The sequence below is a fragment of the Pan troglodytes genome, chromosome 18, assembly GCF_028858775.2.
Source record: "Pan troglodytes isolate AG18354 chromosome 18, NHGRI_mPanTro3-v2.0_pri, whole genome shotgun sequence".
Classification (NCBI taxonomy): domain Eukaryota; kingdom Metazoa; phylum Chordata; class Mammalia; order Primates; family Hominidae; genus Pan; species Pan troglodytes.
In genome coordinates this window covers 56,580,735-56,608,068 of record NC_072416.2, presented here as the reverse complement: position 1 = coordinate 56,608,068, position 27,334 = coordinate 56,580,735, and the positions used below count along the sequence as shown (strand labels likewise).

Sequence of the window (27,334 nt, the reverse complement as noted above, 5' to 3'; positions counted from 1 at the left end):
GGGGTTTCACCGTGTTAGGCAGGATGGTCTCGATCTCCTGACCTCGTGATCCACCTGCCTCAGCCTCGCAAAGTGCTGGGATTACAGGCGTGAGCCACCGCACCCGGCTTTGGTGTTTTTTTTTTTTTTTTAATTTGTTTTTTGTTTTTTGTTTTTTTTTTAGACGGAGTTTCGCTCTTGTTGCGCAGGCTGGAGTGCAATGGCACGATCTTGGCCCACCGCAACCTCTGCCTCCCGGGTTCAAGCAATTCTTCTGCCTCAGCCTCCCAAGTAGCTGGGATTACAGGCAGGCACCACCACGCCCGGCTAATTTTGTATTTTTTTTTTTTTTTTTTTAGCAGAGATGGGGTTTCTCCATGTTGGTCAGGCTGGTCTCCAACTCCCGACCTCAGGTGATCCACCTGCCTTGGCCTCCCAAAGTGCTGGGATTACAGGCATGAGCCACCGCGCCCAGCCTTTTGCGGTGTTTTTTTAAGGTTTTGGCCTGGATATGAAGTTAATCATTAAAACTATCTGAGTCCCTGGCATGTAAAGAGCCAATAGTAGACAACGCGTATACAAATAGAATGATCCAGCGCTACAAATCCCTTATAGTGAATGAATATCTTGGAATCTCAACTTTAATGATCTTAAAATAATTAATTCTCTAAATAAATATTTTTGTGATGAACTTGTTGGAAAGTGACTATAGCTTTGTGTTACAGTATTTAAAAATGGCCTATAAATAATGACATGGTGACCCAAACTCTGTATACACATTATAGTGCTAGAGGTTTATTGGAAGGCTGTTTACAGCTTTGTGTAGTATGCACTACTAAGGCTAAATCACTTATTGTCTATTCTCATGTAATTTTTGTATATGATTAGCAGTATTTCAGTGGATTTTCGTGTTTTTTTGGTAGAGTAAAAATACAGGTTACAAAATCCTAAGCTTCAATTTATATCTATTCATTGAGCAAATATTTAGTGAGTTCTTACTATGGGACATGAAGTATGTATAATAAATTGGTGCAGAGTAAACAGTTACTTGTTTGTTATGTAACTTACATCCTAATATGAGGAGACTAAAAATATAAGTATGATACGTGTTAGTTTATATGATGTGGAAAAATGCATGGGGCAGGGGTGTGGGGATTACAGTTTTGCATAGGATAGTCAGAGTGTCTTCACTGAGAAGGTGATGTTTGAGTAAAGACTTAAAGAGAGGTAGTTAGCCATATTGCTGTCCACAAGAAGGGCATTCCAGACTAAGGTATCAGTTTGGTGCAGAGGCATTAAGGTGAGAGGGTACCTGAGAAGCAACAAGGAGGCCACTGTGGCCAGAGAGAACTGAGTAGGGGAAGAAGAGTATAAGAGGAAGCTGGAAGAGTATCAGTGGTTAGGTCCCTTAACCTAACCATTGTTTGTTTATTGGACATTTTAAAGACTTCGGCTTCTTTCTACTCTTTGAGTCAGTGGAGGGTTTTGAGAACAGGATGACATATCTGAGTTTTAGACACACACACACACACACACACACACACACACACACACACTTTTAAATTGTAGAGATAGGGTCTAGGTATGTTATCCCAGGCTGGAATGCAAGTGGTGTGATCATAGCTAACTGCAGTGTTGAACTCCCGCGTTCAAGCAGTCCTCCTGCCTCAGCATCACAAGTAGCTGGGACTGCAAGTGTGAGCCACCATGCCTGGGTTTTGAGTTTTTTATGATTGAAAATTATTTTTCTCTGGACATTATGTTGAGAATAGACCATAGGAAGCAAGTGTAGCAGGGAGATGAAGTTAGAGGGCTAGCATAGTAATCCAGGTGAGAGATATGATGATCCTTATCATAGCTTGGATATTGTGAGAAATGGTTGGATTCTGGTTATATTTTATAGGCGGAGCCGAAATAATTTCCTGTCAGATTGGCTATAGGTTTTGGCTATAGGTATTGGCTCCAAGATTTTGGCCTGAGTAAGTTTAAGGATGAAATTAGCATCAACTGAGATGGGGAGTGCTTTGCAGGGTGTGACATCATTAAGTGGGGGGAAGACAAGGAGCTTTTTTTTGAATATGATATATTTGAGATGTGGAGTAGAGATTATATTATACAAATTTGGACACTATGAGAGAGGTTTGGGCTGAAGATAGAACTTTTGAGAGAGTTATTGGTATAGATGGTTTTTTCTTTTAAAAAAATTTTTTTTTATTATTTTATTTTATTTTTTTGAGACAGAGTCTCACTCTGTTGCCCAGGCTGGAGTGAGGTGGCATGATCTCAGCTCACTACAACCTCCACCTCCTGGGTTTAAGTGATTCTCTTGCCTCAACCTCCTGGGTAGCTGGGATTACAGATTTACACCTGGCTAATTTATGGATGGTTTTTTTGTTTGTTTGTTTGTTTGTTTTTGAGACAGAGTCTTGCTCTGTTGCCCAGGCTGGAGTGCAGTGGTGTGATCTTGGCTCACTGCAACCTCCGCCTCCCAGGTTTAGGCAATTCTCCTGTCTCGGCCTCCCAAGTAGCTGGGATTATAGGTGTGCACCACCACACCCGGCCTACAGATGGTTTTTTAAGCCATGAGACTGTTAGTAGGCCGGATGCGGTGGCTTACTCTTATAATCCCAACACTTTGGGAGACTGAGGCGGGTGGATCACCTGAGGTCGGGAGTTCGAGACCAGCCTCACCATCATGGAGAAACCCCATCTCTACTAGAAAAAATACAAAATTAGCCAGTCGTGGTGGCACATGCCAGTAATCCCAGCTACCTGGCAGGCTGAGGCAGGAGAATCGTGTGAACCTGGGAGGTGGAGGTTGCAGTGAGCCAAGATTGTGCCATTTCACTCCAGCCTGGGAAACAAGAGCGAAACTCTGTCTCAAAAAAATAAAAAATAAAAAAAAATAAAAAGACTGAAGTAGATTACTAAGAAAGTGAATCTAGAGAAGAAAAGTTCAAGGACTCCAATATTGTGAAGCCAAAAGTCATCAGAGTAGACTAGAGAGACCAGTAAAATGCCATATTAGGAACAAAATAAGTGTATCCATCATCTTTTTATTATTTACTTAAAAATATTTTACTTTTTTTTTTTTTAATAGACAGGGTCTCGCCATATTGCCCAGGCTGGCCTCAGACTCCTGGGTTCAAGCGATCCTCCTGCCTCAGCCTCCCAAAGTGCTGGGATTACAGGTGTTTGCCACCGTGCACAGGCTTTTTTTTTTTTTTTTTTTTTTTAAGGTGGGTATGGAGCACTAGCATATGTAGAACCTTTGATTTGTGTACATAAAACTATGTATCCTTTATACGTTAAGAAGCTGTTAACTTTGCTTTGTCTTGATAAAAGTGTGTAACCTTTATACATTAAGAAACTGTTAGAGATAAAGGTTTTAAATGGCCTTTTAAAGGGGTTTTAATCTTCCTGAGTTTCCTGCATCTTACATGGTGAGTTTTGATTGTAATGAAATTACAAGCGGACTTCAGAACAGGAAGCTGTGGATAAGCTCAACTCCTTTCCTTCAGAGATTTTTGTGTTTCAGTGGTTCTTGGTGAATTTCTTAAAAAATGGGTGTTGTGGCTGGACGCAGTGGCTCACGCCTGTAATCCCAGCACTTTGGGAGGCCGAGGCGGGCGGATCACAAGGTCAGGAGTTAAGAGACCAGCCTGGCCATCATGGCAAAACCCTGTCTCTACTAAAAATACAAAAACTAGCCGGGATGTGGGCTTCATGGCTCATGCTTGTAATCCCAGCATTTTGGAAGGCCGAAGCAGGTGGATCGCCTGAGGTCAGGAGTTCAAGACCAGCCAGGCCAACATGGCGAAACCCCTTCTTTACTAAAAACACAACAAATTAGCTGGGCATGGTGGCTGTTGCCTGTAATTCCAGCTACTTGGGAGGCTGAGACAGGAGGATCAGTTGAACCCAGGTGGCTGAGGTTGCAGTGAGCTGAGACTGCGCCATTAAACTCCAGCCTCGGCAACAAGAGTGAAACTGTCTCAAAAACAACAACAACAGCAACAACAACAGAATAGAGATGGGATCTCACTATGTTGCTTAGGCTTTTCTCAGACTCCTGGCCTCAAGCAATCCTCCCATCTCCCACCTCATCCTCCCAAAGTGTTGGGATTACAACACTTTGGCATGAGCCACTGCACAGCCACATTTGTCTTTTCTATACAGAATAGTTCTCACTCAGCAGGTGGTTGGAGTTAAACTGATAATAATCCTGTCATTTTAGCTGTACTGCTGCTTTGGGCTTCCCTTTCTGAATTCTCCCAGGGAACAGTTTCAGCAATGCAGGAAGCAATTTGGCTTCTGGAGTTCCTTACTTGTACGCCATTCAAATACCTAAAACATACATCCCAAGGTATAAGACCAAACTACCTGATTCTGAAGCAGTAACATAAAGAATAAAGTGAATACATAGGGTCTTATAAATAGGTCGCAGATACCATGGAAAGAGAGTCTGAAAATGAGAGATGAATGTTCCTTCCACAAACCTTAATTTTAAGTAAGTTTCCACTTGCTGCTTCCAAAGGGTATAGTAGAAATTATTTTGAAATAGGTAAAATAGAAATCTTAAGTGTTACAAGTTGTCTTACTAAAATGAAACTCTTTGGATGAGTATTTTCTTTTTTTGAGACGGAGTGCCACTTTCTCACCCAGGCTGGAATGCAGTGGCATGATCTCGGCTCACCGCAACCTCCACATCCCTGGTTCAAGCAATTCCCCTGCCTCAGCCTCCCGAGTAGTTAGGATTACAGGCACTCGCCACCATGCCTGGCCAAATTTTTTTGTATTCTTAGTAGAGACGGTGTTTCACCATGTTGGCCAGACTGGTCACGAACTCCTGATCTCAGACAATCCACACCCGCCTTGGCCTCCCAAAGTGCTGGGATTACAGGCATATATTTTTTTCCCCCAAGATGGAGTCTTGCTCTGTTGCCCAGAGCTGGAGTGCAATGGCGCGATCTCAGCTGACTGCACCCTCTGCCTCCTAGGTTCAAGCAGTCCTCCTGCCTCAGCCTCCTGGGTAGCTGGGATTACAGGTGTGCACCACCATGCCTGACTAATTTTTGTATTTTCAGTAGAGACGGGTTTCACCATGTTAGCCGGGCTGGTCTCGAACTCCTGCCCTTGTGATCTGCCTGCCTCGGCCTCGCAAAGTGCTGGGGTTACAGGTGTGAGCCGTCACACCCAGCCATGTATTTTCTTTTTATACTTGCCCTGCCTAATTGAGAAACTTGGCATTTCTTATCAACAGTGGTTGAGCTACCTTACTATCTTTTTAGAGTCATTAGTAACATTTTAGGTACTAACACAGAGACGATGGTAGTTTAACCCTATTCTCTTCTAATTATTAATTTGCAACTAGTTGTGATCAATTAGTTGTAAACACCACTGCGCCTGGACCAGCCTCCTTTTTCCTTTTAATTTAAAAATCTGGATTTGTGTGTGTGTGTTTTTTTAAACAGGTGCCATGTTTCAGAACAGAGTAAGACCCCTGGTAAAGAAGAACTGAAGATATTATACAGATACCAGATATAGCCTAATTACAAAGAAAGCATTAACCTGCCTCTGAGGTGACTAAAGGGGAATAATGGTGATTTTGCGCCGGGCTCGGCCGCCTGCTTCCGCCCCAACCAGCAATGAATCTTGACTCGCTCTCGCTGGCCTTGTCTCAAATCAGCTACCTGGTGGACAATTTAACCAAGAAAAATTACCGAGCCAGCCAGCAGGAAATACAGCATGTAAGTAAACTAGCCAGAAAACAAGTGCCATTAAAGGAATGAGTAGACAGTGGAAAGAAAACCACACATTTATGTGGGCATGTTGCATGAAAGGTAACTAACTTTCGCCCCTTATTTCAAGTGATTTCTGTCATCATCATCTGTAAAAGAGCTCTTAGCCCAATCTTTTTTTTTTTTTTTTTTTTGAGACAGAGTCTTACTCTGTCGTCCAGGCTGGAGTGCAGTGGCATGATCTCGGCTCACTGCATCCTCTGCCTCCTGGTTTCAAGCAGTTCTCCTGCCTCAGCCTCCCGAGTAGCTGGGATTACAGGCATGTACCACCATGCCCGGCTGTATTTTTAGTAGAGACGGGGTTTCACCATGTTGGTCAGTCTGGTCTCAAACTCCCAACCTCAAGTGATCCGCCTTGGCCTCGAAAAGTTCTGGGATTACAGGCGTGAGCCACCACGCCCAGCCCAATCTTTTTTTTAAAAATATTTTTCACAGCTTTTTATTTTCCATAGAAATTATAAAATAGGTCTGACCTGGCTTTGGGCTGGTGCTCAGGGCCCTGAGAAACCTGCTAGCTAGGATTTTCCTTTCTTTACTTTTTTTTTTTTATTTGAGACAGAGTCGCCCAGGCTCGTGTGCAGTGATGCAATTTTGTCTTACTGCAATCTCCGCCTCCTGGAGGAGCCTGAGGTCTGTCGCTCAGGCTGGAGTGCAGTGACGCGATCTCAGCTCACTGCAACCTCCTTGTCCTGGGTTCAAGTGATTCTCGTGCCTCAGCCTCCCCAGTAGCTGGGACTACAGGCGCCCACCACCACACCCAGCTAATTTTTTTTTTTTTTTTTTTGAGATGGAGTCTTGCTCAGCTGCCTAGGCTGGAGTGCAGTGGCACAATCTCAGCTCACTGCAACCACCATCTCCCAGGTTCAAGCGATTCTCCTGTCTTAACCTTCCGAGTAGCTGGGATTATAGGCACACACCATCATGCTCGGCTAATTTTTGTATTTTAGTAGAGATGAGGTTTTACCATGTTGGCCAGGCTGGTCTTGAACTCCTGACCTCAGGTGATCTGCCTGCCTCGGCCTCCCAAAGTGCTAGGATTACAGGTGTGAGCCACTGCGCCCGGCAAATTTTTTTATTTTTAGTAGAGATGGGGTTTCACCATGTTGGCCAGGCTGGTCTTCAACTCCTGACCTCAGGTGATCTGCCCGCCTTGGCCTCCCAAGGTGCTGGGATTATAGGCGTGAGCTCTTGCGCCTAGCTCCCAGGCTTTTCTTAAACAGGGTTGGGGATGGCTCCCCAACGAACTTCATGTCTGGGTTTTTCATGATGGTGAATTTGGAAGCCAGCAGTGCAGCTGCCACCTACTTCTGGTCCAGCCAGACCCTTGCCCTTGCTGGTCATGGTCCTGGGGCTCGACTGCTTCACATGGGTTGTCTTTTGGCCTTGGAGTATCCTTTATCAGAGCCTTGGGCCCCTGGACTCCTTCACTCAGTACTTGGTGGGCCACCATCACACCCTCCTGTGCAGTGGGTATTGGCTTGCCTGGCTGAGTCATGTGGGAGAGTCCTTGTATGGTTCCTGCAGACTTTCCTCTGTGGCATAGCATCTCTCCATGTTGATTGCTTACAGATCAAAGTGCCAAACACAAACCTGAAGATAGCTGAAAGTTTTCTTTACACTTTCACATTCATTCTCAACTTTTTTTGTGTTGAGGAGGTGGTGCAGTGTTTATTCAGTGATCTTCCTACTTTCTTTCTTTCTTTTTTTTTTTTTTTTTTTTTTGAGACAGAGTTTCACTCTGTCACTCAGGCTGGCATACCGTGGCGCGATCTCAGCTCACTGCAACCTCCTTTTCCTGGGTTCAAGCAATCTTCCTATCTCAGCCTCCCGAGTAGCTGGGATTACAGGCTTCCACCACCACGCCCAGCTAATTTTTTGTATTTTTAGTAGAGACGGAGTGTCACCACGTTGGCCACGCTGGTCTTGAACTCCTGACCTCAGGCCATGTGCCCGCCTCGGCTTCCCAAAGTGCTGTGATTACAGGCTCCCAAAGTGCTGTGATTACAGGCATGAGCCATCACGCCTGGCTGATCTTTCTACTTTCTAGAAATTGTCCTTCAAAGCTATTTAAGCTAGTTAGTCCTTTTTTTTTTTTTCTTTTTAAATGCCCTGGTTGAGCTTGAATAGACCAGTTGATAAAAAAGAAATAGAAAAAGATTTTAGCTGTTCAGTCCTGTTTGGCAAGAGGACTTCCAGCTACCTTCTTATGGTCCTTGACTGTCAGGACCCTTGTGTCCTCTGGGGTAAGCCACATATTAAATTGACTTTTTTTTTTTTTTTTTTTTTTTTTTTTTGAGACGGAGTCTCACTTTGTCACCCAGGCTGGAGTGCAGTGGCGCTATCTTGGCTCACTGCAAGCTCCGCCTCCTAGGTTCACGCCATTCTCCTGCCTCAGCCTCCCGAGTAGCTGGGACTACAGTCGCTCGCCACCACACCCGGCTAATTTTTTTGTATTTTTAGTAGAGACGGGGTTTCATCGTGTTAGCCAGGATGGTCTCAATCTCCTGACCTTGTGATCCGCCCGCCTTGGCCTCCCAAAGTGCTGGGATTACAGGCGTGAGCCACTGTGCCCAGCGGTAAATTGACTTTTTAGTATGTATACCTTTGCCCCCACCTTCTGATGAAAACACCTTGCCCTCACCACCACTGTTTACCTGTCTTTTCCCAATTTTTTTTCCTACCTTGCTGGAACAAGATAAAGTGACACTCCATCGTACATCAATTCCACACACTTCTGTTAGGTACCTGTGAGGCAGAATTTTGTCCTTTCAAACTTACGTTTCTCATGCTACAGAGAAAGATAAGGAAGATGAGCAAGTGTCCGGAACAGGGCAGGCTGAGCAGTCACACAGGCATGGAGCATATGCCGAGAACCTAGAGGGAAGGACTGCAGAGTGCCTTCCTGGATGCTGCAGCCAGAAGTGGTCCTTCCCTCCATTTGGCCCCTGACACCATGCTCTGTAGTGTGCAGGGGTCTGATGGCACTGCTAGATTGCTCCTTCAGCTCAGGGCCACATCTTAGACAGCTTTACTTTTCCCTTCAGCACTTGTCCCACTGCCTTGCACACAGGTGCTCTGTCAGTGTTTATTGAACAAAGGAGGGAAACTGATTTCAATTTCACTTGTTCAGTATCATTCCAGTTTTTATGTGAAAATTGTACAACCCATTTGCGGTACCTTCATCCCAAAAGAAAAGCACAAGACTGCCTTTGATACCTTTCTGTGGATTCCCTGGTGAAAAACCTTTATCCTTTTCACACTTTTCTATTCTCCGTAACTTTCTTCAAAAGTATCTTTCCACCTCTGACTTAAACACAAAAGCATTCCTGTTTTAGAAATTCTGGCCCACGGGTTATCTGGCTAGTTACTGCCTCTCCCATTCACCTGGTTATACTTTATTACTGGTGATGGGTTAGAGAGGCAGGATCATTGACTCTGTCACCCCTAGGAGTCATTAGGGCCCCTTCCCTGGAGGACGGCCTGCTTTTTCTCTGGGGACTAGTCCTCATTTCCCTTCCATGATACAGTGGGGCAGGTTATTTTTATTAAGCAAACATTTATGAGAACCCCCCTCCCCAAAATAAAGTCCCCAAGTAAACACAACCCTGAATGGTTGTGGACTATGAATTGTTTCTAGTGAAGATAAATTTATGCAAATATATCTTAATCTTTCCCTCTGTCTGTCTTGTGATTAAGGGGTTGCTTTTTGGTAAGGAATTTTTTTGTTTTGTTTTTTAGATGGAGTTTTGTTTTTTTTTTTTTTTTTTTTTGAGATGGAAAAATAGTTTTGATCATAGAGTTAGGCATTATGGAAATTCAAGCCAGATTTTTAAAAACCTGGTCATCTCCAAAGAGAAATAGTGACAGTAATAGTGGTGCGGGGAACAATATGGTAGATTATTGAATGAAATGGGTTAACTTGAATAAAATGCTGTGACTTGTCTCTAAAATTATAAAATATGATCTGACTTGTTTTGGTCTGGTTCCTCTTTTTTTTCTTTTTTGGTTCCTTTATTTTTCACATTAAAAAAATGAAATATCCATAGGTTGTAAAATTCACCTTTTTTGTTTTTTTTTTGACGGAGTCTCACTCTGTCACCCAGGCTAGAGTGCAGTGGCGTGATCTCGGCTCACTGTAACCTCCGCCTCCCGGGTTCAAGCAGTTCTCTGCCTCAGCCTCCCAAGTAGCTGAGATTGCAGGTGCCTGCCACCATGCCCGGGTAATTTTTTTGTATTTTCAGTAGAGACGGTTTCACCATCTTGGCCAGGCCGGTCTTGAACTCCTTACCTCATGATCCACCTGCCTCAGCCTCCCAAAGTGCTGGGATTACAGGCGTGAGCCACTGTGCCTAGCCTTTTTTTCTTTTTCTTTTTCTTTTTTTTTTTTTAATGAGACAGTGTTGGTCTGTTTCCCAGGCTGGAGTGCAGTGGCATAATCTCAGCTGACTGCAATCCCCGCCTCCTGGGTTCAAGTGATTTCCAAGCCTCTCCCTCCCCAGTAGCTGGGATTACAGGTGTGCACCACCACATCTGGCTTATTTTTGTTTTTAATAGAGGTGGGGTTTCACCATGTAGGTCAGGTTGGTCTCAAACTTCTGGCATCATGTGATCTACCCGCCTCAGCCTCCCAAAATTCTGGGATTACAGACATGAGCCCCCACGCCTGGCCAGATTTCACCCTTTTAAAATATATAATTTGGTAGTTTTTCAGATTCACAAAGTTGTGCAACCATAACCACTATCTAATTTCAGAACATTTTCATTACCTCCAGAAGAAATGCCTGGGTTCATTTGCGGTCACTTTCCTTTTCCTTCTCTGTCTAGTTCTTAGTGACCACTATTCTATTTCTGCCTTGGTGCATTTGCGTATTTAATGGAATCGTACTGTATGTGGCCTTCTGTGTCTGGCTTTCTTTTTTTGTTTTTTGTTTTTGTTTTTTTGTTTTGAGATGGAGTTTCGCTCTTGTTGCCCAGGCTGGAGTACAGTGGCGTGATCTCCACTCACTGCAACCTCCGCCTCCCGGGTTCAAGTGATTCTCCTGCCTAAGCCTCCTGAGTAGCTGGGATTACAGGCCTGCGCCACCACACCCAGCTAATTTTGTATTTTTAGTAGAGACGGGGTTTCTCCATATTGGTCAGGCTGGTTTTGAACTCCCGACCTCAGGTGATCTGCCCGCCTTGGCCTCCCAAAGTGCTGGGATTACAGGCGTGAGCCACCATGCCCGGCCTTGCCTTTTTTCATTTAATATAATGTTTTCAAGTAAGATTCATCTGTATTGTAGCATGTATCAGTACTTCATTCCTTTTTATGGCTAAATAATATTCTACTATATAGATATTTCATATTTTGTGTATCTGTATCATCAGTTGATGGATATTTAGTTTTGCTTCTGCTTTCTTTGGCTACTGTGAATATGGTTGCTATCAACATTTGTTTAATTTAACTTTTCCTCACTTATTTTTTGAGACAGAGTCTCACTCTGTTGCCTAGGTTGGAATGCAGTGGCAAGATCATCATCTCCTCAAACTCCTGGGCTAAAGCAGTTCTTCTGCCTCAGCCTCCTGAGTAGTTAGGACTACAGGCATGTGCTACCATGCCTGGCTAACTTTTTTTTTTTTTTTTTTCCCTTGAGACGGAGTTTCGCTCTTGTTGCCCAGGTTGGAGTAAGTACAATGGCACGATCTCCGCTCACTGCAACCTCCACCTCCCGGATTCAAGCGATTCTCCTGTCTCAGCCTCCCAAGTAGCTGGGATTACAGGCATGTGCCACTATGCCTGGCTAATACTGTATTTTTAGTAGAGACGAGGTTTCTCCATGTTGGTCAGGCCGGTCTCGAACTCCCGACCTCAGGTGATCCGCCTGCCTTGGCCTCCCAAAGTGCTGGGATTACAGGTGTGAGCCACTGCGCCCGGCCAATTTTTTGTATTTTTAGTAGGGACTGGGTTTCACTATGTTGGCCAGGCTGGTCTCAAAATCCTAACCTCAAGAGATCCCGCCCTCCTCAGCCTCTCAAAGTGTTGGGATTACAGGCATCAGCCACCGCGCCTGGCCGAAATGTGTATTCTTAACCTGTGTTTTGTTTTTGCTGTTTGTTTTACAGTTTCTTAAAATAGGTTCCATGCTGATTCTTTGTGTTTTTACTTTTGAATTGACCCAATTATTTATTCACATCAACAATCTTGGGCATGCTTGAGGGTGAGGAGTATGTTGGGGGTAGTCTCCCCTTTCTGTTTTCAGCTTTGGTAATGGTTGCTGCCTCCTCTTCTGCATTCTGCTTTTCCGGCACACTCCTTTGGCTAGATGGTTAATCACAGATATTTAAATGATATCTTGATCTTGATTCTTCCCTCAGCTCTATACTCTTGACCATTCTGCTATTTCTGTGGGCTGATGTGGGTCTCTAAATGGACAATTTTTTTCTTTCATGGCTCATTGGTGTTGCAGATTCATCACTTGGACAGAGGATATTTGTATGTTTTGGGGCATTTGTCGGTCCTAAACATTTTAATTTCTGAATTTATCAGTTTCAAAGAGAAATCTGAATTTGGCCCATTTTTAGAGGTGGTAAGAAGGACCTCTCTGGACTACTTTGTTTGTTTTAGGGAGATGGAGTCTTGGTGTGTTGACCAGCCTGGAATGCAGTGGCTATTCACAGACGCATTCATGGCACGCTGCAACCTCCAGCTCCTGGCCTCAAGTGATCATCCTGCCTCACCCTCCCCAGTAGTTAGGACTATAGCTGTGCTCCACCACACCCAGCTTGTTTATATAATAACTTTCTAATTTAACAATTGCTTTTACAGCCACTCAGTATTTTTAATACTGTGTTAATAGGGAAGATTTTTTTTTTAAGTCAGTGTTGCAGTAATTAAAGACAAACATTTTATGGCTGTGAATGGAATGTTTCCTCTACACTGCCATGCTGTCTGCTCCTCACCAGGAGCAACTGTTTCTTCTAAAACTATTTTATAAACAAAATCTTGGATTACAAAGATGTTAAAGTAAGATTATATTTATCCTCTAAAATTAAGCCCTACACGTTTTTGCTTAAAATAGAAACCATTCTACCAGTTGGGAAGGGGAGACGAGTAAAATAATTAAAAAATTGTATTAAACAGCTTAAAATCTGGTAGCAAAATCTTAATATATGAAAAATTAAGTATATCAAAGGCTTTTGGCAATATTTCTATAATGTTTCGATTTATGGCTGTAGTAAAACATTGTGATCTAGGAGCCACATATTGAGGGACATTAGCAAATAAGTCTATGATGTCAGAGATTTCGAAAATTATATGGAATGGTTGAAAAAAAATCATATGGAATGTTAGGCACTATTTGACCTAAAGAAGACATGAGGGAGGATTAAGACTTAGAGTGTATCAAACCTATGTGCCACACAAATAATGGAGTATCCCATAGTTAACTTTTTTTTTTTTTCGAGACAGAGTTTTGCTCTTGTCGCCCAGGCTGGAGTGCAATGGTACGATCTTGGCTTACTGCAACCTCTGCCTCCTGGGTTCCAGCGATTCTCCAGCCTCAGCCTCCTGAGTAGCTGGGATTACAGGAGCATGCCGCCACGTCCGGCTAATTTTTGTATTTTTAGTAGAGATGGGGTTTCACCATGTTGGTCAGGCTAGTCTCGAACTCCTGACCTCAGGTGATCCGCCCAGTTCAGCCCCACAAACTGCTGGGATTACAGGCATGAGCCTCTGAGTCCGGCGCATAGTTAAATTTGAAAACATATTCTGCCTCTTAAAAATATTCATTCCAGGTTTTTATTGTATAATCTTCATGGGAAAAAAATTAAGAGTTACAGAAACAAATGTAAGGATAACGGGATTTTAGTAAATCTTTGCTGATCCTAGTGAAACAAAAACTTGAAACTTTTTTATTCTTTGGCCATTGACTGTGTGATGAAATGTGCCTTCTATTTTTTTAGGTTGATAACACCGTCTCAGACAAGTCAGTGTATTCATTAACCATGATCTGGCCCTCTGATTCCCTCTGACCTTTTTTCTGATCTTCAGAGTTCTTTTCTGTCTCTGTGCTTTTGCACTCTAGGTTTTTCCTTCTCCCTGGATTGTTCTTTCTTCACCTGTATCTATGGTTGTCTCAGCTCACAGGTCTCACCTTAGAAGGCTTCTCTGAGGTAACCCCCTGCATCAGTGTTAGCAAGCTCTGTTTTATTTTCTTTTTGTTAACAGATAATGTTGTCAGAAATTCTTTGCCTGTACTTCTCCCATAAAAATTGACTTTGTGAGAATTTGGAACCTATTAGTCTCTGCTGCTGTGTTTACACCTAGACTAGTACATAGCATATACTCAGCAAATGTAGGTTGAACCAGATTATCGTATTTTTTCAAGGGTGAGAGATCTGGTTAATTGGATCATAGTTAATTCTGTTCTTTTTTGTTTTATTTTTTATTGAGACAGGGTGCTGCTTTGTCCCCACAAGGTGGGAGTGCAGTGGCACCATCATAGCTCACTGTAACCTTGAACTCCTGGGCTCATGTGATCCTCCTGCCTCAGCCTCCCAAGGTGTTTGGATTACAGGTGTAAGCCACTGCACCCAGACTCTGTTCTATTTTTTTTTTTTGGAGACAGAGTCTCACTCCTTCATCCAGGATGGAGTGCAGTGGTGCAATCTCTGCTCACTGCAACCTCCGCCTCCTGGGTTCAAGCGATTCTCGTACATCAGCCTCTCAAGTAGCTGGAAATTATAGGTGTATATCACCATGCCTAGCTATTTTTTTTGGTAGAGATGGTCTTTCTTAACTTCCATATTTTCTGAATGAAGAGAAGGGAAACTGAAATAAGCTAAGAACTTAGCTTTCATGTTATTATCATGATATAGTGGGAAGATCATAGGCTTTGAAGTTGGACTATAAATCCAGATTCTTCAACTCATAGACTTGGATTTTAGGCTCAAGGAGTCTGTTTTAAATATGTCAACCCCTTATCTGTGGGGATAGATGGTGGTAAATTTTAGCAGTTTTTGAAGATTAAGCCAGGAAAGCTCAGTGCAATATGTAGCCCAACGTGTAGGTAGTATGTGGCTCTTAGCAAACGTGATTACTCTGCACATATACTGTGCTCAAGTATTTTCTAGACTAGATGTGCAGAAGTGAACACAGCTATACAAAATTTCAATAAACAAATTAGCAGGTAGTGGTAAATGCTATGGAGAAAAAGTAAAGCAGAATAAGGAGTGATGCTGGGGCAGGTCATATTTCTGTTTTAGGAATGGTAATAAGACCTCACTGATAAGGTGGCTTTAGAGTAGAAACCTAAATGAAGTGAAAGAACAAACCATGTATAGCCATCTGGAGTTTTTCATTTAGAAAGAATAACAAATAGAAACAAACATGGGTAAATTTGAGGAAGGGCAGGAAACTGAGCTCAGGGGCAGCATCTAAATCACTGAAGTCGGATCTTATGGCAGCTTCATTTAAGGCTGTGCCACGTAGCATTACAGCTGTGTTAGCAGAGAGAATTTGAGTTACGTTAAATTGTTGCCTTAAAAAAAAACTTCTGTTACACATTTGATCAATGCCATGTGGTGTTTTTGGTGTAGATGTTGAGCAAAGTACAGAGTTGCACGGTAAAATTACTGTAGTTTTTCTTCTCTTCTTCCTGCCAGTGACTGACTATAGGAAACAATTTTTTTTTTCTTTTTTTGAGACGACGTTTCACTCTTGTTGGTCAGGCTGGACCACAATGGCACGATCTCGGCTCACTGCAACCTCTGTCTCCCGGGTTCAAGTGATTTCCTGCCTCAGCCTCGCGAGTAGCTGGGGTTACAGGCACCCATCACCATGCTTGGCTAATTTTTGTATATTTAGTAGAGACGGGGTTTCACCATGTTGACCAGGCTGGTCTTGAACTCCTGACCTCAGGTGATCCATCAGCCTCGGCCTCCCAAAGTGCTGGGATTACAGGCGTGAGCCACCGCACCCGGCCCAGGAAACATTTTTATAATATTGAATTACAGCTGGAAGCAGTGGTGTATGCCTGTGATCTTAGCTACTCAGAAGGATGAGGCGAGAAGACGCTGTGAGTCCAGGAGTTCGAGATCAGCCTGGGCAATATGGACCCTCTCTAAAAAAAAATTGAGTTATAAATTATGGGCACTTCCATCAATAATTCCTTTAACTTTAATTCAAAAATGAGTAACTAATGTAAATTGGAATTTTGCCTTGGAGGTTGATTTTCTTTTTTGAAACCTTACCTTTTTTTTTGTTTTATCTTCTCTTATTAAACATGTTATTTTTTGTCATTTTAGATTGTGAATCGGCACGGTCCTGAGGCAGACAGGCATTTATTACGCTGCCTATTTTCGCATGTGGATTTCAGTGGCGATGGTAAAAGCAGTGGCAAAGATTTCCATCAGGTATTTGGGGCTTACAGAGTTCATGTCCACTTAGCTGTAATTGTTAAATGAATTTTGGGCATAGTGTATCTAGCATATGACACGTACAAAATAGCATCCAGAAGTGATTGTAGCTGGATGGTGAAAAGGTGTTAGATTTTTCCTTTTTTTTCTGTGCGTCCCTTCTGCCTGGCTGTAGACTGTAACAGCTACCTAGTTCAGGTTTAGAGAGGTAGGGATCAGACCTGCCTGAAGGAAGCAGGAATGTGAGGGTTCCCTGCCTGAAAAGTTAGTAAGGCAGAGGAGATCTCATGTCCTGGATTGAATCTCTAGCTTTATTCCCCATCTGGCAAGAGTTTGTCATAATACTGTTTCTTACAGTAATCTTGTCAATGAGCTCTTATTTTCTGGAAGTTTTGCTGCTAATAGACTTTGAGTAGTGTAATGAGTTTTTTTTTTTTAAAAACTCTATTTTTATAACTTTCTTTACATCTTTTTTTATTTCCTGGTTCCTTTTACCTTGGGTGTTTTTGAGACAGAGTCTCTCTCTCGTCACCCAGGCTGGAGTGTGGTGGCTCACTGTAACCTCTGCCTCCTGGGTTCAAGTGATTCTCCTGCCTCAGCCTCCCAAGTAGCTGAGATTATAGGCATCTGGCACCAGGCCTGGCTAATTTTTGTATTTTTAGTAGAGAGAGGGTTTTACCATGTTGGCCAGGCAGGTGTTGAACTCCTGGCCTCAGGTGATCCACCTGCCTTGGCCTCTCAAAGTGCTGGGATTACGGTTGTCAACCACCGCACCTGGCGAGATTTTTAAAGAGCTGATTTTGATAATATATAACAGTATATAGTGTTAGATCACATTTTAATGTTCTGAGTACCTCAGCTTCTGTTTGTTCTTAGATGATGATTAGTGCTAATGAAAATCATTTTTTATTTTTAAAGACTCAGTTTCTGATTCAGGAGTGTGCGTTGCTGATTACAAAGCCAAATTTTATCTCGACGCTGTCCTATGCCATTGATAATCCATTGCACTATCAGAAGGTTGGTATTACTATTATCTTTAAGAGTGTGATCTCTTCTTAGGCTTTCTAGAAAAGCCCTAAGCCTTGATCTCATAATGTGATGTCTTAATATAAAAATTTCAGGTTGTTATTTTGGGGTGTCTTTTATAGTTTGTAACAAAATCAAGGCAGTCCATTTAATAATAAATAGAATCTTACTAAAACCAGATCATGTGAAGGCTTAAGTTTGTCATTTCACAGTTTTAGGACATAGTGTAATGTTTCTAGCAACACTACAGAATTAAGCAACTCCTATGTAGTGCCATCCTTGGGCAAACAGATAGGTTGTTAAAAACTTCTTGAAAAAGCAAGTTCTTATTTTAAACTAAAATTTGGTTTGTTTCAGAGTTTAAAGCCTGCACCCCACTTATTTGCCCAGCTGAGTAAAGTGCTCAAATTAAGCAAAGTACAAGAGGTGAGTGATTTATGAAAAGAGATGTAGACAAAACTAGAATTAAAAACAGCCATTTGACTCTTTGGTTAATCTAATCCTTCTTGTTTCAGGTAATTTTTGGCCTTGCCCTGTTGAATTCTTCCAGCTCAGATCTTAGAGGTTTCGGTGAGTTACTTTTTCCGAAAATATCACGAAGTGAGACTTTAAAATACATGGGTTTTTAATCATGAGGCTCTGTGATTTAGACTTAGAGAGTAAGATAATCTGAAATTAATTTCTCTTTATCTGTGGTAAAAAACATGTAATATAAATGTTACCCTCATAACCACTTTAAGTGTACAGTTCCATAGGGATAATTGTATTCAGGTTGTGTAACATCTCTCTAGAACTTTATTTTGCCAAACAGAACTATGCCCATCAACAACTCTCTATTTTCCCCTCCCCACTGCCAGTCCCTGGCCATTGGTTTCTTTATACCTGTCAGCTAGAGAAAGCATTAGAGAGATGGGTGAACTGGTGAATGAGAAGGGTGATTATCTGCATTTTGATGGTATATGACTTTTTAACCCATTGTGGTGCAAAAGTAACTTGCGGTTATTGGTTTACCTGACTTCTAGCTGCCCAGTTTATCAAACAGAAGCTTCCAGATCTTCTGCGTTCTTACATTGACGCAGACGTCAGTGGAAATCAAGAAGGTGGCTTCCAAGATATAGCAATAGAGGTCCTACACCTCCTCCTCTCCCATCTCCTCTTTGGGCAGAAGGGAGCCTTTGGAGTTGGACAAGAACAGATAGACGCTTTTCTTAAGACGCTGCGCAGAGGTAAGGGAGTCTTTGTAGCCTACAGTGGGTGGTTTTCTTGGATGACCACAGACACATCACAAAAGCATCCCCCCTCCCCTCCCCTCCCCCTCCCCTCCTCCCTGCCCTCCCCTCCCCCCTGCCCTCCCCTCTCCCCCTCCTCCCCTTCCCCTCTCCCTCTCCTCCCCTTCCCCTCTCCCTCTCCTCCCCTTCCCTCCCCTTCCCCTCCCCTCCCCTTCCCCTCTCCCTCTCCTCCCCTTCCCCTCCCCCTCTCCTCCCCTTCCCCTCCCTTCCCCTTCCCCTCCCCTCCCCTTCCCCTCCCCTCCCCTTCCCCTCCCCTTCCCCTCCCCTTCCCCTCCCCTCCCCTTCCCCTCCCCTCCAGTCCCCCTCCCCCCTCCTGTCCCCTCCCCTCCAGTCCCCCTCCCCCTCCCCTCCCCTTCCCCTCCCCCCTCCCGTCCCCTCCCCTCCAGTCCCCCCTCCCCCTCCCCCTGCCCTCCCCTCCCCTTCCCCTTCCCCTCCCCCTCCCCTCCCCTCCCCTCCCCTTCCCCTTCCCCTCCCCTCCCCTCCCCCCCCCACCCCCACACCTCTCCCCCCTCCCCTCCGCCTCTTTCTCTTTTTAAAAAAGAGACAACATCAGCTGGGCACAGTGGCTCAGGCCAATAATCCCAGCACTTTGGGAAGATCAGGAGAGCATGACACCATACCTAGCCTTACATGCTATTTTTAGCTTAAAAAATCGGTCACTTTTGATGTGCTCACTTCACCTCCTTGGATATCGGCATTGTAAAGTTAAGATAAATCCTAGTTATTTTGTTGCCTCTGAGCTTTCATGTTTGAGAAAGATAAGAATTCTTTTCATAACAAATCTGATAGTGGATTAACATCCATTCTCATGGTTACTTTTTATTTACTTCTTAATGTTTGTAGAGTTTAATTTTAATGTACATTAACATTCTCACTAATGGGAAACTTTCCACTTGCCAGTGAAATAAATAGACTGATATTCTAATTGTTTGTTTTTGATGCTTTCTTTGTATGGGAAGTGATATCCCTATTGTGCAAATTTAAAGTAATATTTAGGGTACGAATTGGTCAGTAGATGGAATGCCAGTGTCAAATGTTAAAGGTACACTGATGAGCATTTTTTGTGATATAAAAGTATTCAAATTTTGGAATTGATGTTAAAGTCGTAACTTGGGCTAGTAGGCTGGAAAAATGAAATAAGCTTGGCTTTGAATATGAACTTGTGAGAGAATTGGGTTTGAGGGGATTTTGGATAGAGCAAAAGAGGATTGTTTGTTTTTAATTAGTATAGCAGTTGTAACCTTTTTCCTCTCTCAGATTTTCCCCAAGAACGCTGTCCCGTGGTGCTCGCACCACTTTTATACCCTGAAAAACGGGACATTCTAATGGACAGGATCCTGCCTGATTCCGGAGGGGTAGCTAAAACCATGATGGAGAGCTCTTTGGCTGATTTCATGCAAGAAGTAGGCTATGGCTTTTGTGCAAGGTTGGTAGTAAAATGTGTTAAGCTTCTGATTATTCTTGTGCCAAACATGATGTAATTCTTTAAAAAAAGTCTCTAAAATTCCTTAAAGTTAATCATTTTTTCTTCTCAAGAGGCATGCTTCTAAATTTTAATCTTCCACGAACTAGTGTGTGTGACAGCTGTAAACATCCTGGGTGTTAAATGTTTATCTCCTTCCCCTCACCAGTTTCTCAAAATTAGGAGCCAGAGGTTTCCAGGCTAGTTGCCACAATAGGCATATTTTGGCTTTTGGAAGGAAGAGAGAGCATTGAAGCAAGTTAGTGTTTATGGAACTTGTATCGCTTTACACTTAATGTGACTAATTTTCTCCTCTCTGACCCCCACCCCTCTAATTTCTTCATTCTGCCTTCTTCTGTGGCTTCCTTCCTTTTCTGCGTCTTGCGTATTTTTCTCACTTGCTTAGGGCACCAAAGGATATTGTTTCACACTGTTAGTAGCACTTAAGACTGTGATACACTGGATTATTAATATTTTTCTAAAAGCAAATTATTAAGGGCATTAATGTGCTTTGCTTTGACTTAAAAATCCTTATGTTTTAAAAACTCTCAGACAAATCACATTCTCACTTAGGTTTGAAATAGTGCATTTGTGAGTGTTGTACTTGTGCCTGGCATATAATTTTTGTTAATCAAACTGAATAAGATGCATAGTGAAAAGTTAGGATGCAGGCTGGGCACGGTGGCTCATACCTGTAATCCCAGCACTTTGGGAGGCCGAGGTGGGCGGATCACCTGATGTCAGGAGTTCAGGACCAGCCTGACCAACACGGTGAAGACCCTGTCTATACTAAAAATACAAAAATTAGCTAGGTGTGGTGGCACGTGCCTATAATCCCACCTACTCAGGAGGCTGAGGCAGGAGAATCACTTGAACCCAGGAGGTGGAGATTGCAGTGAGCCAAGATCGTGCCACTGCACTCTAGCCTGGGCAACAAAGCGAGACTTCGTCAAAAAAAAGCGAGACTAACAAAAAAAAGTTAGGATGGATTTTCAAGGCTGTGTACATATCAGAATAATAAAACTCACTGTGGATGTTAAAATCTTAAAGAAGATTGAAGATAATTTTGTTATTGTGAAAGAGAGCGTTACTCATGAGTCTTATTTTCTTCCACTGAATTTTTTTTTTTTTTTTTTTTTTTGAGACGGAGTGTTGCTCTGTTGCCCAGGCTGGAGTGCAGTGGCACAATCTTAGCTCACTGCAACCTCCACCTCCCAGGTTCAAGTGATTTTCCTGCCTCAGCCTCCTGAGCAGCTGGGACTACAGGTGAGCGCCACCATGCCTAGATAATTTTTTTGTATTTTTAGTAGAGATGGGGTTTCACTGTGTTAGCCAGGATGGTCTTGATCTCCTGACCTCGTGATCCACCCGCCTCAGACTCCCAAAGTGCTGGGATTACAGGCGTGAGCCACCACACCCAGCTCTTACACTGATTTTTTTAAAATTGTTTGCCTGTTTTAAAAAAATTTTCAGGCTGGGCATTGTGGCTCATGCCTGTAATCCCAGCACTTTGGGAGGCTGAGGTGGGTGGATCACTTGAGGCCAGGAGTTTGAGATCAGCCTGGCCAATGTGGTGAAACCCCATCTCCACTAAAAATACAAAAATTAGCCATGTGTGGTGGTGCATGCTTGTAATCCCAGCTATTTGGGAGGCTGAGGCAGAGGTTGCAGTGAGCCAAGATTGTGCCATTGTACTCCAGTACTCTTGTACTCCACAGGAAGTGGAGCCCAAGCAGAAATACTTGCTCACCTCCTGCTGTGTGGATGGTTTCTAACAGGCCACAGACTGATAACAGTCCATGGCAGGGGGTTTGGGAGCCCACTGCATTGTATCATTCTTACGCCTTTGCATCCTCATAGCTTATCTCCCATCTAACAAGTGAGAACATACAATATTTGGTTTTCCATTCCCGAGTTACTTAGAATAATGACTTTTGCCATTTTCTTACTGAAGTAGATGGTTTTTACATTCCTAGCTGTATAAATGTAACAAGAAATAACACTTACTGCTCTGCCTGTTTTATTTAGTAAAACTAAGGCTTTCAAACAAGGTTCATTTAATGCCAGAATTTCTCAATCTCGGTGTTGAGGCTGGTAGCATTTTTCTGAAGTTACATTTCTGTTTCAGTATTGAAGAATGTCGCAATATAATCGTGCAGTTTGGTGTTCGGGAGGTCACAGCTGCCCAGGTTGCAAGGGTTTTGGGAATGATGGCTCGAACTCATTCAGGATTAACAGATGGCATTCCATTACAGGTGTGTTGAATTCAGCTATTTTACCAAGTGAGTTAATGTCCTGTCCTCTTTATTTATTTTTTATTAAATTACAGTATGATTGATTGTTCTATCGACCAGAAGTGAACACATGGAGTAGTTGGGTTTGTTTAATTCAAGTTTTACTTCTACAGAGTATTTCTGCTCCGGGCAGTGGGATCTGGAGTGATGGGAAAGATAAAAGTGATGGAGCACAGGCACACACATGGAATGTAGAAGTCTTGATTGACGTTCTTAAAGAACTGGTGAGTATATGTGATGATGATTTTTGATTTGTGGTATTTGAATGATACAGTCCAAAGAAAGCAAATTTTTAAGAATTTTCCACCTTCGTTAACTCAAAAAGTAATGAAGTGTCCAAGTTAATTGTGTACTGCAGGCAGTACGTAACCAAATTTAAATTTTTTCATTAGGGTTGTTACCTTGTAATTTGGGGTGCTACTTCTAAGTTACTCTTGTTTATGGTGGATAAGAACAATGAAAATCATAATTATCTTGCCACTTCTACTTCGGTTGCAAACTGAATAAAAAATAAAGTACCTCTACTAAAATATTGAAGGGCTTAAATAAGACATAAAGGAATTGAACTCTATTTATTTTTCCTTTTGCTATGTTGCCCATATTGGACTTTAACTCCTGGGCTCTAGTTAGTGATCCTCCCACCTTTGGGAGCAAAGCGTTGGGATTACAAGCGTGAGCCATTGTACCTGGCCTAGAATGGAACTTTTGTTTTTGTTTTTGTTTTTTTTAGACGGAGTCTCACTCTGTTGGCCAGGCTGAAGTGCAGTGGCACGATCACAGCTCACTGCACCCTCTGGCTCCTGGGTTCAAGCAGTTCTCCTGCCTCAGCCTCCCAAGTAGCTCGGTCTACAGGCATGTGCCACCATGCCTGGCTAATTTTTGTTGTTGTTGTTGTTGTATTTTTAGTAGAGACAGGGTTTCATCATGTTGGCCAGGCTGGTCTCAAACTCCTGACCTCAGGCAATCCGCCCTCCTTCCAAAGTGCTATGATTACAGGCATAAGCCACTGCACCTGGCCCTAGAATGGAACTTTTAGATATTAAAAGGTAGTGTGATAAGCCGGTTGTGGAGGCTCACTCCTGTAATCCCAGCATTTTGGGAGGCTGAGGCAGGTGGATCACATGAGGCCAGGAGTTTGATACCATCCTGGCCAGCATGGCGAAAACCTGTCTCTACTAAAATTTTAAAAAATTACCTGGGCATGTTGGTGTACTTCTGTAATCCCAGATACTTGGGAGGCTGAGGCACGAGAATCTCTTGAACCGAAGAGGCAGAGGTTGCAGTGAGCCGAGATCATGCCAATGCACTGCAGCCTGAGCAACGGAGTGAGACTCTGTCTTAAAAAAAGAAAAAGAAAAAAAAAAGAATGGGTTTCTTAAAATTCACATTAAAAATTTTGTAAGTAGAACATCTAAATTGAATTTCAGATTTAATTTGGCCTTTTGGATAATGTATCAAAATATACACACATTCATTACATTTTAAACTGCTTTGGTCTTTTTTAGAATCCAAGTTTGAATTTCAAGGAAGTAACTTATGAACTGGACCATCCTGGATTTCAAATTCGTGACAGTAAAGGACTTCATAATGTGGTTTATGGCATTCAGAGGGGTTTGGGTATGGAAGTGTTCCCAGTAGACCTCATATATAGACCTTGGAAACATGCTGAAGGCCAGGTGAGTGAGTGGTATTTAGCTATAAATGGGGGAATAAAACATGACTTATTCTTTATGTGGTGCCATCTACCCATTGATCGAAATATTCTTGTAAAGTAGAATTTGTTATACATAGCACAGAAAAGCAAGGACTGTCCATAAGTATTGAAGGAATATTATCATAGTTTTAGTATTAGGCAGACTCCTTTAAGGTGTAACTGTCAAAAGGTGTTTTCCCAATAGTTTAATGATGTTCATTTCCAAGGCAACGTTAAGTTTCCCTAATTGGCTCAGAAATGTCTTTTAACAGTTGTTATGATTGATAATCCAGACAGGGTTTCATTATGCACCTTTAATGTGTCTGAATTATGTGTGGTTTTCAAAGGGCAAATAATTAAGATTTTAAACGGGAAATTGCCATGCTAATAACCTTAAGATTGACAATAGCCTAATGAAAACATTTCAGATTTTTATAGCATTCACAATCATTTATGGTGGTAAGCATTTTCTTTCATTGCAGCTCTCCTTCATTCAACATTCCCTTATAAATCCAGAGATCTTCTGTTTTGCTGACTATCCCTGTCATACTGTTGCCACTGATATTCTGAAAGCACCACCAGAGGATGACAATCGAGAAATTGCCACATGGTAAACACTTTGATTCATCTTTCATTTAAAAGATTACTTCTTATTTTGTGAAATATAAAGTTAATAGTAAGCCAAGTACATAGTTAACAGGTTTAAATGAAGCAGTAGTTTTAGTGACCTTACTTATCTTAAGTATTTATAGAGGGGGTTGGTAGATAAATTCTTTTTCAGTCTCTATTGTTAGTTATATCTTGTAAGGTCTGTCTTTAGGTGTTCTTTTAAAAGCATCAAATCTGAAAGTATCAAATGTTGGAAAGAGATTTGTACTTCCTCCTTTCTCCCTTAGTATTGAGATTTCTTCTCTGTAGAGCTTATGCCTTTTTTTTTTATTATTATTTGTAAGTTGCTCAAGGTGGCCAACCTGTCAAATCTAATAGTTTTCTTTTCTTATTTATATTTTTGGGATGGAGTCTCGCTCTGTTGCCCAGGCTGGAGTGCAGTGGCACAATCTCAGGAGTGCAGTGGCACAATCTCAGCTCACTGCAACCTCCGCCTCCCCGGTTTAAGCGATTCTCCTGCCTCAGCCTCCTGAGTAGCTAGGATTACAAGTGCTCACCACCGCCCTGGGCTAAGTTTTATATTTTTAGTAGAGATGAGGTTTTACCATGTTGGCCAGGCTGGTCTTAAACTCCTGACCTCAAGTGATCCATCCGCCTCAGTCTCTCAAAGTGCTGGGATTGCAGGTGTGAGCTACAGCACCTGGCCAAATCTAATGCTTTTCAGCTAAAGTATCTAGTTTCTCTGAGTTCCAGTTTCAAATTTTCGAGGTAGAATCTTAGTCTGGCCTGGTGTGTATATCAGGTTTCTCTTGGAACTCTGTCCCGTCATTCCTCTCTGTGAATGTGTGAAGAAAGAATGGTACAAGTACTTTCATCATTTTTGAAGTACGCAGGGCTACAGGGAAAGAGCGCGGCCTCTATTTATAGAGGGGGTTTATCTACCAACCCCCTCTATAAATACTTAAGATAAGTAAGGTCACTAAAACTGCTTCATTTAAACCTGTTAACTGTGTACTAGAGCCCTTCCCCAAAGGGATCTAGTTCATAATGTATCTTCAATTTTTTTCTATCTATACCCTCCCAGAACACATTTCTGTTATTGATCAAATAATTGTCTTTACTTTTTTTGGTGGTGGTGTGTCCTTTTCTTAGGTGGTAGCCAACATTAGATTTGTAAACTTGCTTATTTTTTTCCTTACGAGTCTAATGTATATAGTAGTGTTTCTTCTTCATTTTATTTGAACAGATAAAGGGCTCTTTCCATTTTTATAAAGCTTAAATACCATTATCACATTAACAAATAACAGTTCCTTAATATAGCTAGTTATTTACATTTAAGTTCCCCAATTGGCTCAAAAATGTCTTTTAAAAATTTCTATGATTGAGAATCCAGACGCAGTCCATAGTTTCTTTTATTCTGTAAATCTGTCTTTGTTCTGTCTTTTAAATTTATTTTTTGCCATTGATTTGATAGAGAAATACAGCATTTGTTCTCTAGTCTACCCCATGTTATTTTCTTACCTGTTTTCTCATGGTGTTTACTTCATTCTCTATCCCCATGGTTTTCATGGGCTGAGGATAGAGTTAGATCTTCAGGCTCAGTTAAAGTCAACCAGTTTCAACCTCTTGGGGCAAAAATAATTCTTAAAGAGAGTGCTGTGGACTTCAAACTTCTAATATTAAAACATGACACCAACTTGGTTTTGTGCTTACAAGCTGGTATCACTTATTTTGAAAATTAATCTGTATACTTGGATTTTCATTGATAAGGCATGTTTCTTCCTTTCTCGTTAGGAAGAGCTTGGATTTGATTGAATCTCTGCTGAGGCTTGCAGAGGTTGGGCAGTATGAGCAAGTCAAACAGCTCTTCAGCTTCCCTATCAAACACTGTCCAGACATGCTGGTATTGGCCTTACTACAAATTAACACCTCTTGGCATACCTTGCGCCATGAACTTATCTCCACTCTGATGCCAATTTTCCTTGGAAACCATCCTAACTCAGCTATTATTTTGCACTATGCATGGCATGGGCAGGTAAGATGTGACCGTGTGCTTACCATTTTTTCATCTGAATAATTGACCTTCTTTGGAGTGTTGAGGAAGCTCAACCAGAGAAATTTTTTTTTGCATCTCTGAATTATTATGACTTTAAAAGTCATACTGTCATAAAACTTGTTTTATCTTTTAGAATCATGTGAGCAATAAAATACAAGATCCCAAAAGCAAGGAGGCAAAATAATATTTAATAATTTTATTTTCTTTCCTTTTTTTTTTTTTTTTTTTTTTTTGAGATGGTGTCTTGCTCTGTCGCCCAGGCTGGAGTGCAATGGTGCAGTCTTTCTCACTGCAACCTCCATCTCCTGGGTTCAAGTGATTCTCCTGCCTCAGCCTCATGTGGAGCTGGGATTACAGGCGTGCATCACCATGCACGGCTAATTTTTGTATTCTTAGTAGAAGTGGGATTTCACCATGTTGGCCAGGATAGTCTCAAACTCCTGACCTCAAATGATCCACCCACCTCGGCCTCCCAAAGTTCTGGGATTACAGGTGTGAGCCACCACACCCGGCCAATATTTAATAATTTCAATATTAAGAAAGGTCTGTATTGCTAGGGCATCACTTTCCTTTTTATGCGAAGGAGCTTAAACATCTATCATGGAGGCAGAAGGTATTGATGTCATATTTTCACAAGAAATGAGAGATCACAGATCAATTTTTAATTAGCACTCTTTTCTAATTTATCTAAATCCAACATTTACATTTTATTTCAGTTTGTGCTGAAATG

The 27,334-nt window shown here is 42.2% G+C and overlaps 1 protein-coding gene and 1 pseudogene across 29 annotated transcripts in view; both read left to right on the top strand.

The window, feature by feature from the left end:
• CNOT1 (CCR4-NOT transcription complex subunit 1) overlaps window positions 1–27,334 on the top strand; it is a 110,344-nt gene that overhangs the window by 24,987 nt on the left and 58,023 nt on the right. For 27 of the 29 annotated variants that reach the window (XM_511007.7, XM_009430906.5, XM_009430912.4 and 24 more), the window contains 12 exons: window positions 5,454–5,729; window positions 16,065–16,172; window positions 17,094–17,192; window positions 17,559–17,627; window positions 17,717–17,771; window positions 18,224–18,427; window positions 19,748–19,916; window positions 22,081–22,207; window positions 22,360–22,470; window positions 23,752–23,922; window positions 24,422–24,549; window positions 26,343–26,583. In XM_511007.7, coding sequence (XP_511007.2) covers window positions 5,628–5,729; window positions 16,065–16,172; window positions 17,094–17,192; window positions 17,559–17,627; window positions 17,717–17,771; window positions 18,224–18,427; window positions 19,748–19,916; window positions 22,081–22,207; window positions 22,360–22,470; window positions 23,752–23,922; window positions 24,422–24,549; window positions 26,343–26,583 — 1,584 coding nt within the window. In that variant the 5' untranslated portion in view covers window positions 5,454–5,627. Of the gene's footprint in view, window positions 1–5,453; window positions 5,730–16,064; window positions 16,173–17,093; window positions 17,193–17,558; window positions 17,628–17,716; window positions 17,772–18,223; window positions 18,428–19,747; window positions 19,917–22,080; window positions 22,235–22,359; window positions 22,471–23,751; window positions 23,923–24,421; window positions 24,550–26,342; window positions 26,584–27,334 lie in introns of all 29 variants that reach the window. The other 2 variants (XM_063797203.1, XM_063797202.1) reach the window with 1 other exon arrangement.
• LOC134808754 (transmembrane protein 254-like) lies at window positions 6,949–7,458 on the top strand (annotated as a pseudogene).